The sequence below is a fragment of the Scylla paramamosain genome, chromosome 4 (genome assembly GCF_035594125.1).
Source record: "Scylla paramamosain isolate STU-SP2022 chromosome 4, ASM3559412v1, whole genome shotgun sequence".
In the NCBI taxonomy this organism is placed as follows: domain Eukaryota; kingdom Metazoa; phylum Arthropoda; class Malacostraca; order Decapoda; family Portunidae; genus Scylla; species Scylla paramamosain.
The window spans coordinates 19,828,741-19,843,264 of record NC_087154.1 but is presented as its reverse complement, the minus strand read 5'-3'; the positions used below and the strand labels follow the sequence as shown (position 1 = coordinate 19,843,264).

The 14,524-nt window shown below is 42.4% G+C and overlaps 2 protein-coding genes across 3 annotated transcripts in view; one reads left to right on the top strand and one right to left on the bottom strand.

Moving 5' to 3' along the window:
* Positions 1 to 10,159: 10,159 nt before the first annotated feature.
* Positions 10,160 to 13,910, bottom strand: LOC135099803 (protein FRG1-like). Of its 2 annotated transcripts, none has more exons than XM_064002331.1 (6): positions 13,729 to 13,910; positions 12,713 to 12,851; positions 12,342 to 12,438; positions 11,662 to 11,828; positions 11,090 to 11,217; positions 10,160 to 10,858 (listed from the first exon to the last, which is right to left on the bottom strand). In XM_064002331.1, the coding sequence occupies exons 1-6, from the start codon at positions 13,878 to 13,880 to the stop codon at positions 10,639 to 10,641; spliced, it is 903 nt and encodes a 300-aa protein (XP_063858401.1). In that variant the 5' UTR covers positions 13,881 to 13,910; the 3' UTR covers positions 10,160 to 10,638. The 2 variants fall into 2 exon arrangements, with proteins under 2 accessions (XP_063858401.1, XP_063858402.1); XM_064002332.1 differs by having other exon boundaries at positions 12,728 to 12,851; positions 13,729 to 13,903.
* A 272-nt stretch (positions 13,911 to 14,182) lies between these two features.
* Positions 14,183 to 14,524, top strand: part of LOC135099800 (rotatin-like) — a 29,917-nt gene continuing 29,575 nt past the window's right edge. The window contains exon 1 of the mRNA XM_064002329.1: positions 14,183 to 14,379. Coding sequence (XP_063858399.1) covers positions 14,346 to 14,379 — 34 coding nt within the window. The 5' untranslated portion in view covers positions 14,183 to 14,345. The remainder of the gene's footprint in view (positions 14,380 to 14,524) is intronic.

The following is a 14,524-nucleotide window of genomic DNA, read 5'->3' as shown; positions in this document are numbered from 1 at the left end:
AGATATGTGAACTGAGCCAACCCTTGACGCTAAAAGAGGAGGAGGAGGAGGAGGAGGAGGAGGAGGAGGAGGAGGAGGAGGAGGAGGAGGAGGAGGAAGAAGAAGAAGAAGAAGAAGAAGAAGAAGAAGAAGAAGAAGAAGAAGAAGAAGAAGAAGAAGAAGAAGAAGAAGAAGAACAACAACAACAACAACAACAACAACAACAACAACAACAACAACAACAACAACAACAACAACAACAACAACACTGCAATAAGAAGAGGAAGGAAAACAAGAGCAAGAACAAGAAGGTGGCGCTAACCCCATGACACCACTATGCAAACGACAAACGGAGAGAGAGAGAGAGAGAGAGAGAGAGAGAGAGAGAGAGAGAGAGAGAGAGAGAGAGAGAGAGAGAGAGAGAGAGAGAGAGAGAGAGAGAGAGAGAGAGAGAGAGACCAGCAAGCATGAACAACAGTAGTCAGAAATGCTATACTGGACACAGAACGCTGACGCAGAAGGCAAAGGGCGCCAGCATTACTGATCGAGGCATAAGTAACTGACCACCACTGCAGTAATGAGTGTCGCCCTGTTGTCCGCTGCCTGACTAATGCGAGAGGCTGACGGAGGCGAAATACGGACACATAATTAATTGATGATGAAGGAAACTAATCTGGAGGAGGAAGAGAAGAGAAAAACTATGGCACCTGAAAAGGACACATGACACACAAGGAAATGCCTGTGTAATGACGAGGGTGCAGAAATGGCGACACCTCTCTCTCTCTCTCTCTCTCTCTCTCTCTCTCTCTCTCTCTCTCTCTCTCTCTCTCTCTCTCTCTCTCTCTCTCTCTCTCTCTCTCTCTCTCTCTCTAAAGATAGTTTCAAAAGTGTAAAAAATAATAAGGAAAAGAAAGTAAACAGGGCACACACACACACACACACACACACACACACACACACACACACACACACACACACACACACACACACACACACAGAGAGAGAGAGAGAGAGAGAGAGAGAGAGAGAGAGAGAGAGAGAGAGAGAGAGAGAGAGAGAGAGAGAGAGAGAGAGAGAGAGAGAGAGAGAGAGAGAGAGAGAGAGAGAGGCTAAGGGTGCCAGCAGTCTGCCAGGTGACCCACCATCATCATCACCACCACCACCACCACCACCATCATCCCCACCCCCATCACCACCACCACCACTGCCACCAAGAACAGAAATAGCAGACCGTAAAAAGGCCGGAGCATCGTACAGCACACACACACACACACACACACACACACACACACACACACACACACACACACATCTGACAAACTAGATAAAAAAAAAAGAGAGAAAAAAAAGAAGAAAAAAAGTAAGGAGGAAAACCCGTGCCGTCCGAAAATACTCTAACACATGAATAAGAAGAAAAATAATGATGATGATAAGGGTAATAATAATAATATAATAATAATAATAATAATAATAATAATAATAATAATAATAATAATAAAATAAATAATAATAATAATAATAATGATAATAATAATAATAATAATAATAATAATAATAATAATAATAATAATAATAATAATAATAATAACGAAATGCGAAAATCAAGGATAAAGAAAAGAAAATAAACACAAGTAAAGATGAAACGCTACCACCACCACCACCACCACCACCACCACCACCACCAAACGATACAAAAATAAGAAAATATGCAAAGAAACAACAACGAGACTAGCTACGCTCTTTACCCCCATAAGGAAACCTCGCCCACACTGCTGTACGTACACGGCTCACATTTTACTACAGAAGACTTGGCAACGAGTGTGAAATATTTAGCCTCGAGGCCGCGTTACACATACACACACACACACACACACACACACACACACACACACACACACACACACACACACACACACACACAGAAAGAGAGAGAAGGCAAAAAAAACAAGACAGAAGGTGCAACACTGACCTACCTTACACCTACGTATTCAATAAAAAATAAATAGTTGAAATAAACAAATAATTATCTTTCCAAGCCAGAAATCCCACACACACACACACACACACACACACATATATATACACATTATTATCCCTAACAAAGGATAATATAATAATAATAATAATAATAATAATAATAATAATAATAATAATAATAATAATAATAATAATAACACACCTATGACACGAATTTTAGGGATTTGAGTTCTTAAGGGCTTTTTCAAAGACCACGGAGGTAAGTCAGCTCCTTATGGGCACTTTGTTTTTCTTCGACAATTCAAAACCCTCGCTAAACTATCATTAGAATCATGAAACAACCCCTTGAAAACCTAACTTCCACTAGATTCATGACCTGTCCAGATAAGACGCTTCAATGTTTAATAATTCGGTTTAGATAGGAAGACACACACACACACACACACACACACACACACACACACATGGGAAAAAGGAGGTGTTTAATAATATTTGTATGATAGGAACACACACACACACACACACACACACACACACACACACACGGATGGGAAAAAGGAGGAGTTTAATAATATTTGTATGATAGGTCTGAGAACAAGATCTCCGAAGCGACTGTAGCATTAACAGTATTAGTGTAGCATTACATAGTACAGAAGGTCATTTCTTTAGTGACGCCACGAGGAACTAAATACATCACCTTTACCTCTAAGTGTTCACTGTGGTGTTGGTGGTGATGACATCCACCACCACCACCACCACCACCAACACAAGGCTTCCCTACCCTCCTTCCCCACCACCACCTCCTACTTTCCATTCTCCATCTCCCTAAGCCTCTTCTGTACAACCTCTCAGGGTCGGCTCCCCCTCCTCTCCCCATTTCTCTCCCCCATCAGCCGACACCAACAACCCCTCAATTCTCTCTCTCTCTCTCTCTCTCTCTCTCTCTCTCTCTCTCTCTCTCTCTCTCTCTCTCTCTCTCTCTCTCTCTCTCTCTGCCATGTGGTTGATCTCTTTCAAGGAAGCTTTAAGTCTATCTTCCCTCTCTTTCCCCAAGCCACCGAGGACACGCTATTGTTTACGAGACCGTGTGTGGTGATGGTGACAGTGGTGGCGACAGAGTTGATGTTTCGGTCCGCGTTCGAGGATTCGGATCTGCTGGTTTACTTGTTTTTTATTTTTTTATTTATTTATTTTCGTCGCGTAGAGGAGACTCGGTAATGGTTACAACATGAGGGATAAGTGAATGTATCAATAAAAGTCCGGTTTTAGAGAGAGAGAGAGAGAGAGAGAGAGAGAGAGAGAGAGAGAGAGAGAGAGAGAGAGAGAGAGAGAGAGAGAGGAAACGCGGTGAAAAAAAGAGACAACCTTACATGCTAAGCAGTTAATTTTTCCCGCGTGTCACCTGTTACTTTTCCTCTCTCTCTCTCTCTCTCTCTCTCTCTCTCTCTCTCTCTCTCTCTCTCTCTCTCTCTCTCTCTCTCTCTCTCTCCACACTTTAACCTTCCTATATAAGCTTCCTTCATGTCTAACCGCAGAGAGAGAGAGAGAGAGAGAGAGAGAGAGAGAGAGAGAGAGAGAGAGAGAGAGAGAGAGAGAGAGAGAGAGAGAGAGAGAGAGAGGTTTCCGGAAGAAGAGGCGAAAGAGGTCATAATAATTTCCTGCTAGTTAATCTTCTACCTTCCTCTTCTCTTACCCTCTCCACCTCACATCGCTACTCTTAACAAGTGTACTACATCTACACACTCCAACAAAGGCGCCATTAATCTTTCTTTATTCACGGAAGAGGGAACTACTCTTGACTAGGGCAACAAAAGGGATATGAAAGAAGGGTCAGTTCCCAAAGAGTGTAGTCAGAAGGGTTATCCATAATGTGAGGATAGGTGTCTTGAAACTTCCCTCGTAAGACAGTAAAACTCAAAGGCGTTAGTAGATACAGAAGCAGGCAGGGAGTTCTAGAGTCTACCAGTAAAAGGAGATGAAAGACTGAGAATACTGCAATAAATGACCTATGTGAGGAGAAGCGTCTTGAAACCTTCCTCTTAAATGTGTCAGTCAAAGGCAACAGTGAATACATAAATAGACAGGGAGTTCCAGAGTCTGTCAGTAAAAGAGGTGAAAGACTGACAGTATTGCAATAAATGACCTATTCATCCATTAATAAAAAAAAAAAAAAGAAAAGAGGAAGAAATAAAAAAAAAAGAAATTCAGGTTTTCATTTACTCAAACAGAAGGAAAACTTGGCGAAATAAAAAGTATTGAGGGAAAAAAGACAAGAAGAGGGAAAAAGGTAATGCAGGACCAAATTTCGCCCCCAAGCAGAGAGTCCTTCTTTCCTTCCTTCCTTCGCTCACCGCCAAACAGCAACAAAAGCTACCCAAACTTTCCAAGGAATTCCCTGCAGGCGGAACTTTCGTTGGCTGTTGTGGCGCTTTCACGACTTCCTCGATTCCTGAAGCACACACACACACACACACACACACACACACACACACACGAGCACGCAACGACCTGAAGGTATCTTTATTTCCCTGAACGTCTCCCTCCCGCAGAGCCTCAGGGTGTACCGGACCACCCACCCACCCACCCACCCACTACCTCCACCACCTGTACCACCTCCACCACCACCTCCACTACCACCACAATTACCGCCGCCGCCGCCGACGTCTCTTCCATGCGTCAGTTACTATTGTTTTTACTACTACTACTACTACTACCACTACTACTACTAACATTACTTCTACTTCTACTACTTCTACCACTACTACTACTACTACTACTACTACTACTACTACTACTACTACTACTACTACCACTACTACTACTACTACTACTACAACTACTACTACTAATACCACTACTACTACTACTACTACTACCACCACCACTACTACTACTACCACTATTCAACGGACAGTAATAATACTTGACTGTTGCATTACCACACGATCTAGTAATAACAATAACTTCACTTACTATCATCATCATCCCATATCACCATCACCATCTTGAAAGATTCCATGCAAACTCATAAGATTTGTGTGTGTGTGTGTGTGTGTGTGTGTGTGTGTGTGTGTTCTACGTGAAGGCCATTGATGATTCAGAATTGGCGCCTACCCTTCCAAGTGTGTGTGTGTGTGTGTGTGTGTGTGTGTGTGTGTGTGCAGGGGCTCACTACAACGGCCATGAACACAACCCAGCAGGGCACACAACTCAAGGGCGTTAGACAGAGTAACACTTTATGAAGCTTGGCACAACTAAACTTTCCTGTATAATTAATCAACAGAGAGAGAGAGAGAGAGAGAGAGAGAGAGAGAGAGAGAGAGAGAGAGAGAGAGACGTGGCACCATCGTGTTTGTTGACCTAACGCATCGCTGACCTCGCTAGATACAAGTCAGTTATGTGTTTGTGTGCTCAAAACTGACCAACTCCAGCTGGCCACCACCACCGCACCGCCTCTGAGTCACTGCTGCTGAAAGAACACACCATGGAAAAGAAAAAGAAAAAATATATATATAAAAAGAAAAGAAACACACCATAGGAAAAAAACGAAAGAAAAAAAAACTATAGAAAAAGGAAAGAAGAAACATGCTACAGAAAAAAAGAAGGGAAAAAGAGACAAACGTCAGTCCATTATGAAGACTAAAACGATTATTACGAGGAAGAGTAAGGCTAAGGTGATGACAATGGTCACCACGCTTCACCAGCCTTCCTTATCTTGTTACCTATGCATACTTCGCCACTGTCTGCCCCAACAGAAGCTAACCAGCTCTGAGGAAGATGACAGGAAACCTTTCAAAGCAATAGCACTCCGAAGAGAATGTGAGATGCTGGCCTGAGGAACGCCAGCAGATCCATAAAAGTATCATAAAGCCCCATTCGCTTCTCGGAGACTTGACAGTGACCTAGAAATTAAATCACAGCTGTGCGTAGTGTCCATCAGATGCAATGTTCTCTTGCCCAGATGTAATGTTTTCTTGTCTCCGCTACACAGACACGTATGGGAAAATTAGGTTTTAATACTTTACGTCTTAACCTTACGAAATTCTCTCTCTCTCTCTCTCTCTCTCTCTCTCTCTCTCTCTCTCTCTCTCAGGCTGTGACCTTTATGCCACCTGTACCGCGGCCTTAACTCCTGACCCTGGTTCGCACCCCCAGTGAATCCTTTCCTGTTGAGGCGGGAAAGAGAGGAGGGGCGGGGGAAGCAAGGTCACCCACCCCATCTTGTCAGTCCATCTCCGAACACAAGCAGGTCACACATCTGGCACGTGGCGCTCCTGTGACCTCTCCAAGTACTGCACATGACACTGACCGGCCACCTGCGTTACCGCAGAGGTCACACATGCACACCAGGGACGCAATGCTGTGTCCCACGCCGTATAAACACAAGCATGTTGGCAAACTGACCGCAGCTTTTTTTTTTCTGATAAACGAGCAACTTTCACCCCAGCGCGAAAGCACCAGCTGCATTCTTCTTCTTTCTCTCGTCTAGCTACCGACTGCATTCTTTTCTCTTTTTTTTCTGCGTAAATATACATTGTAAATAAAGTATAAAGGTCAGTGACGGACTGCACCTGCTTCCCTGTGTGTAGAAATATGGTAAGTATTTTTTCTCTTTTAAGTAGGAGAGGCTCTGGTCTAAGGCAGCAGCAGCAGCAGCAGCAGCAGCAGCAACAACAACATAAACAACAATAACAACAATAACAACAACAACAACAATGAAACAAAGAAAAAATCTACTGAAGGTACCAGTACCCAAGGAGAATAGTCCGAAAAGCATTATCCAAAATTAGAAAAGGGTCTTGAAACAGCGCCAAAATTAAGGATCGTAATGCCATAGGTAGCACATCTTAGCCTCTCTGGACGTGAAAGAACGTAACAAAACACAATCTTACAATTCAGTGGTTTTTACTGGAGGATGACAGATCGTGAGGTGAGCGCTGCACGAATCTTGTCACTTTAATTATCTGTGATATGTTTGTGAAGTGGCAGGTGTTGACAGTAGAGTTCTGTACATAAGTGCAGTAACATCTCCCCAGCTTCGTCCTATATAGTACAGTCCCCTGACCATGCAGGTCAATAATGGTATACACCAAAAGAATTCCAAATGAGATATGTTCTTTTTTCCAGATAGTTTTGAAAGTTCTGAGGGCATTTTAATCTTAGACGGGAGTACACCTTCCGGCGCCACACTCCACCACTGGGGGTAACCTAGTCGTATGCTCCATGTGATTGCATTCTGGTGTGTGTGTGTTGAGATAAGTATGCCGTGAAACTGATGCCGCTTGTCATGTTGTTATTTTTCTTTACCTTACGCTGTGTTGTTTCTCGCTGCTCTTGTCATACTAGCTCACTGCCCTTCAGAGAGAGAGAGAGAGAGAGAGAGAGAGAGAGAGAGAGAGAGAGAGAGAGAGAGAGAGAGAGAGAGAGAGAGAGAGAGAGAGAGAGAGAGAGAGCAGCATTCCTAAAGTGTTATCCTCACCCATCTCCCAGGCAGTACATACTTTGCATACAAAACTACAATCCAATACACTTATTCAAACGAGTACCTTTTTTTTCCTTCTGTAGTTGTAAGCAGCTTAGCGAGCCGGGGTGAGGTGAACAAGGCAGACACATGCAAGCTTTTCAAAATGAAGATGGTAATGATGAATAGATAATGATTTGTATACAACAGCAGACACTTGCATCCATGGAGATATTATACTATAAGACTTCGTCCTAAATATTCCACAAAGAATTTCCAAGGATGTTTTGCTAAATAGAATGGTGATTCATGACTAAACTATCAACATTTATCACACACACGCACACACACACACACACACACACACACACACACACACACGTTAGAAACAAACACGCATACTAATGATAATCTGATCGATGACGTGAAATTAAATAATATCACATAGAACAGTCGATGCTCGATGGAGATTCCTATGCAAGATTGGTGGCGGATGGCGGTCGCTGGCAGCCCCAGCGGTTCACTTGGCACTGGCGCCAGGCCTCCCGTGCCCCGCGCCGCGCCGCGCCTCGCCGGCCCAGGGTGGTCACTACCCAGGGCCGGCAAAAAAAAAAAAAAAAGAAAAAAAAAGCGCAGCATGCCTCGCCTCACCAGCTTCCCTCAAGATTGATTCTCTCTCTCTCTCTCTCTCTCTCTCTCTCTCTCTCTCTCTCTCTCTCTCTCTCTCTCTCTCTCTCTCTCTCTCTCTCTCTCATTTCAGTCACATTTTGACCGCGGAAATACCAAGGGCAAAGCTATCCACTGTCCGCTCCCCATCCCATCCCGACGCACACGCCAAGCTGCCGCCACACTGACGCGGCGATGACCTGCTGCTGCTGCTGTGTCGGCGTTTCATTACCACCCAGGTAAACAGTAAACGAATACATCACTAAATAAGCTAGTGATAGAAGAAAAAACTGTTTTTCTCTCTCTACTACACACACACACACACACACACACACACACACACACACACACACACTACCGGCATAACTAACAGACTAACCTAATACACCTATCTTTAATTTCAATACTTTTCTTTACTTTTGTCTGTCAGTGCCGATAAGATCCCAGTCATCTGCATGAGAAGGCTTGACCAGCCACTAACACCCGCCAGTCGCCCGTGGTATTGTATTAAAGCAGCCGCATTAGTGGAAGTTCTTCAGTGTATTATTATTCAAAAGAACAAGAGAGATGCGCAAGATAGTGATAATTTATAAGGCCACAACTGCTTAACCTCCAGGAAGTCAGAAAATCAAGTCTTAAGCATTCTCGGTCACCTGACAGCAAGGGACGAAATTATCGTAGTGATTCCAACGCGAGTTACGACTTACGAATGCCTCAGCATCTTAACAGCCAGCCCACAATGTGATGAGGAGATATGTGATAGCACGTAATCATAGTAAAAGTAAGCCATGTTTCCCTCCAAATCTTATCCTACCTGCTTCCCGCCTTCATGCCTCCTCCCAGGACACAAACACCTGTCCTGCACTTCCTTCCCACCTTCCCTCAACCTCACGACTCCCGCGCCGCGCCTCACTCACACGGGCCTTACCTTTGCTCTAGGAGAAGAAGAGAATCCCTAAGTTGGTGAAATTCCGTGAGAGTTACACTTGAATCTGAATTTCTGAGAGGTCTGTAAGAGCGTGACTACAAAGGGCGTCGTACACCCTCACTCTGAAAGGGCTCGCACACGACTATCGCCGGGCTCGCCTCGCCTCCGCTATCCCGCACTTGGCAACTTTCCTCAAGAGGTTGCCATCACCACCACTGCCCCAAATTCGCTGCACATAAGCGACTCCCTATTTTTACAACATTGTTTCATTCTGGTATGGCAGAGCGTGTCAGCGGCAGACTCGTACAGGAAGTGCCCGCAAGGAACGCACCGTTGAGAGAGAGAGAGAGAGAGAGAGAGAGAGAGAGAGAGAGAGAGAGAGAGAGAGAGAGAGAGAGAGAGCAACGACGTAGAGAAAAATGGATGGCTAAAAGGAGAACCAGTTTCCCTTTGACATATGATGATGCAGCGATGCCCCGGCTGGAGTTTCCCAGCTTCCCCTGAGTGCACGAGTGCCCATTGACTCCCTCAGCATGGCACTCTGCACTCCCTCACATCACAATGCAACATTTCTTATTATAAATAAAGTAAATATTCAACACTACTTAATTTCTTGATGTGCTAATATATGGTTATGTATCATTTAACGAAAACATTTTTATTGCAATTAACGTTCCTGAGGCTAAACTACGATTATTTCAGAACTGAGAGAGAGAGAGAGAGAGAGAGAGAGAGAGACTCTTCTCTTATACCGTAATTTCTTTTGAGAGAAAACAGCTACTGATAAAATATTGTAAAATGAAATAAAAGTAAGAACAAAAAAATACAAGGTGTCTGACCAATTTACCTGTGCTTTTTCGTTCTACTCCATTTCTCTGGCGTGAATTATTGGCCTAATTTTTCTTTGACGAGTAGCTAACAGGACGCATCACTGACTCCTTCCGAATCCGGTAGCCGATAGATAAATTTAGAACACACGTGGTGCTGACAACCCAGTTCTCTTTCTCTCTCTCTCTCTCTGTCTTTGCAGCACAGGCCCTTTCTAAAAGCAGAGGGAGACTGTTCATCAACTATTCAGATTATAAATTCTCAAGACCTTTATGACGTTGGGGTTTGTTTAAAAAGGTTGAAGATTAATTTCTGCATCATAATTTACTATCATTTAATATAAAATTATTACCATTGTCTTGAAATCATGTCATAATAAAAACTATATCTCCAACATACTATGTGGGGATTACAGTTTCAAATAGCTGGAACCTTTACAAAGAAATACACATTTAGAAAAATAGGTATGGAGCAAACAAGATATATTTAGCTGTTGTACTATATTTCCACAAATGTAAAAATTTTATTATTGAAGAAGTGTTCTCTTCAGTTAATGTACCTCTATGCCCATATTAGGATGAGTGTTTTAGCAATGAAGAGAAGTACTCTGATGGAGACAAGAGTGACTAAATTGTCAGGAGAGTGATAAATCAGTTTTTCAAAAGTCTGACTTTTGTTTGGGCACAACTCATACATGAAGTTGATGACTGGCACACTGTCCTCCTCTCTACCTCAACCATTGACATTCATGGCAGATGAAGGAGGCAGAAGAAAACACAAGAGAAGAGAGGAAGGGCAATCATTTGCAGTATCTGTCAGCCTTCATCTTGGAGCGACGATCCAGCAGAGCCTCGTGCAGGCTGCCTTCATTGCGTGCAGCCTTCAGTTCTGCTACTCCATCCTCATTGATGCGGAGTCGCTTGTCCTGGAACTTCTGGAACTTCTTCACGTAGTTCTTCTCCACATCCTTCAGTTTGCCGCGCTCCTCCTCTGGCACCTCCTTGGGCCGGTCACACTCCCTGGGAAGCAGCAGAGGTACAGAAGTGTGAGGCACTGGGATGGCCTTCCTCTAACACACAAGTAAAGGTATGAGTAACATTTGGAGGTGTCTTTTCTCAGTAGGGATTAGAGTATATTAAATGGAATGTTCAATGTGTCTACAAATTGTCAAGACAATAAAAGAAACCCCGTAATTTTTAATGAAGAGTAATTTGTCAGATGCAAATGCTGTGTCTGCTGAGGCAGCTCACCTGATCGTGTTAGATCGCACCACCACCATCTGGTCTGGTCCAGCCCTCTGGTTTATGGCAACAACATTATCCTCTTCATCCCTGCCCAGGAAACAATCATTGGCACCTAGCAGGGCTGTCTGCTCATCCTTGGGAATAAGGAAGTGACAGTTATTGTAACCATCAATGCTATGCTGCTTTGATGCCATAAAGACGGCTCAGTGGTTCAAATGAAAATATAATGCACTATCAGAAAATGAAGGCCACTTATGTGCACCAAAGTTATGGCTATTGTGACCTGAGATCACTCTAGATGGAGGAAACTTATGCAAGACATAAGTCTATATTACTGACTATCAAAGTGTATTTGTTGCTTCATAATGAAAATTCTTCATACATAATTCATATCAACAATCTGAATGAATTTCTACACATGATTATTCCACTGCTTCCTTCAGTTCCATCAAGGCTATTTAAAGCAAATCCCAGACTTACTGCAACAACCACCCAGGGACAAAATATATATTCACATTATCTGCATCCATAACAGTAATGCTGAGCAGCAAGATGGCCTTCACCACAGCTTTTCTCACCTGGAACACAGGCTGCCACATCTCCCGTGGACCGATGGCATCAGCTCGCCCCACCACTCGTCCTGCCCCATCCACTCCAAGGTACTTGTTGTAGCCAGACTTGAAGGCGATGCGCTCATCTCCTGCAGGCACTGCTGTCAACACCTCTTCTGGGGATGGCCCATCACCTGAGGGCCATTTTGACTGTTAGGATGCTTTCTTACAAGTAAATCCTGGTGAACACAGAAAAAAAAAAAAAAAAAAACTATAAAACCTTTACAAGTATGTACACTTAAGCTCTTTTTGACAGTCCATCTTTGCACAAAACATTTATTTTCTTGGACTTTATGGTAACCGTGGTCAGTGGCTGTCACTGCCTTGGGCTAATATCTCTAAAAGTTTGCAAATCTAATATTATCGATGTTAAGTTTTGAGAAAAAAGGGAGATATCAAGACACTTCTCTACTCTAGTTTTGGGTAATCCTTTTAGCTTTACTCTTTGGAGACTGAGTCTTTCACATTTTTTTCTGCCTTTTTATACCCCTTGATCAGAGCCCCTCTAACATAAAAAAAAAAGTGGTGTAGCAATTATCACAGCTAATGTTTTAATGAGCAGAATCTACTACAAGAAAGAACAGATATACATGTTTGTAGGATCAGAATGTAGAAGGTGCTAAAATGTGTAAAAGAAGAGTAAAAACCTTGGTCATGTGGAGCACCAGCTGTAAACAAGCCGTTGTCCAAGGCTCGCACATACACAGGTAATCCTCCGAGCTGTATGGCCACGGATCCAGTCATCTGCAAAGTTGTATCAATGAATTACAACTGTAGCTTTTAAGGATCACACCTTTCTCTTTTATAATCCAGAGATTTTCCCTGATACTAGTCTGCTCAGTTAACACTTAATGTCTACTGCTGCTGGAAACCCATACATATCTCAGGTTCTCAGTGAAGCATGGCAATCCTTCACTACAATGGACTTCACCATCACAGCCACCACTTTAGTATCTGAGGTGCTGCATAAATTAAGCTGCACTACATCGGCTACAATAACATAAACAAATTTACAAACTCCAAAACACTTTGCCTGGTGCAAGGCCCGACAGTGCCACCAGCCTCCGTGGTCAGCAGTGTCTGTGTCTTTGCTGCCGCTGGTGCTCCCATCTTCATCTTCTGCTTTCCTCTTTTTTGACTTATGCTTCTTGTGGGATCTGTAAAAATTGCTACATTTAGACAAAAAAAAAAAAAAAAAAAGATTAGGGGAATACCCAAGCCTACTAATTTTAAGGCAATGAATGTTTATTTCTTGGCAAAATCTGTCACTTTTCAAGTTATGATCTACACACTAAGGGGATCAGCAGTGAAGTTAATTAAATTAATGAATCTAAACCTAACATAACCTGTGAATGAAAATGAAAATGCTAATGTTATTTCAATATTATCCAACAAATTTATCTTATTATCTCAGAAAGAGCCATTCAAGAATACTATGGAACTAAGGCATCACATCATAATACTAAAATATGCAGACCTTTCATCAGCACTTCCAGAAAAAATGAGTTCCACCCAAGTTCACCAATAAATTACAAACAACAGACTAGGATTTTTTTCTCTCTATCTTTCTAATCTCATGGTTAATATCAACTTCTGATTATCAACTACACAAATTTACCCATAACCCTGTGAATATTATCTTGAGAGACACAACCCAGTCTCCTTTCTTATTTCCCCGTTCACAACGAACTTAAGATTCTGGTGGTGGGTGTTTTCAGGCTGAGAGAGCAAAAGTCAATGACACTTGGCTTCATAACCCAATCTAACATAACAAAATTTCACAAACTTGATGCTTTGGCGGGACTTTGATGTTTCCGGGTTGGGAAAGCAAAAATCTGTGAAATTTGGCTTCCTAAACTATAATTTAATAAAAGAGAGAGAGAGAGAGAGAGAGAGAGAGAGAGAGAGAGAGAGAGTCTACATCAATAATAATACAACCGAACACACTCAACCTCACAAGCAGATTATTTCCCTGCACATTTCAAGCATCATATATTTTCATTCATCTACATAAAAATAAAAAAAAATACTCACTTTTTCTCTCCTTTCAGTTTAAGTTGGCCCACTTTGACTTTGCCGTACTCAGACATTGTTGTTGTTATTGCTGCCGAGTTGAGTTGCTTTGCGGGAGTTTTGGCTTTATAACAGCATTCCTTTATGGACCATTTAGCTTTCTTACTATCCATCTCTATTTTTTTTTTTCTTTTTCTGTCTCTTCCCTACCAACATTTGCATATTACTTTCTTAACTTCGTGTGTGTGTGTGTGTGTGTGTGTGTGTCAAAAGACATTCATACGGATGAGTGGCTTTAATATTATCCAGACCTTCTATTCCTTAATTATTTATCAATGCAAGAATACAAGAATATTCACTTAATGAAGAAGCAAAACTATCCATTAGATCCTTTCATGAAATATTCTTGTTTCTAAAATTTCTCTCTATCCCGCACCACTATTAATCTTATGGATAAAACACTAATATATAAGGATATCTACTTCATGAAGAGAGAAAAAAAATATGTTGTCTTTTCCGTCAAAACTTCGAATGAAAATATCATTAGGCCTGCGATCTCTGCCACTGACAAACAAACCGATGGCGGGTCGTGTGTAGTCACTGGAGTGCACTGAACAGATACCATGCTTGGGTGAGCTATGGCAGACATCTCAGACTACATCAGGAAACTGGGTAACGTATTAGTTTTGTTATGATAAAATACTATAGTATATTGTGTAGAGACCAGATCAGTCTTCAAAGAGTTTCCTGTCAATCACCTGTTTGTTGTGTTACTCTGGCCAGTCAGGCAAGGAGAGAAATGTGATATACTAGGGTA

Excerpts from the sequence above, each read along its gene's own strand:
- LOC135099803 (XM_064002331.1), bottom strand. The coding sequence starts at position 13,880 with ATGGATAGTAAGAAAGCTAAATGGTCCATAAAGGAATGCTGTTATAAA. Across the intron at positions 12,439-12,712 it reads ACCAGGCAAAGTGTTTTGGA|ATGACTGGATCCGTGGCCAT; the intron begins GTTTGTAAATTT and ends ACAACTTTGCAG. Across the intron at positions 11,829-12,341 it reads TGGTGCTCCACATGACCAAG|GTGATGGGCCATCCCCAGAA; the intron begins GTTTTTACTCTT and ends AATGGCCCTCAG.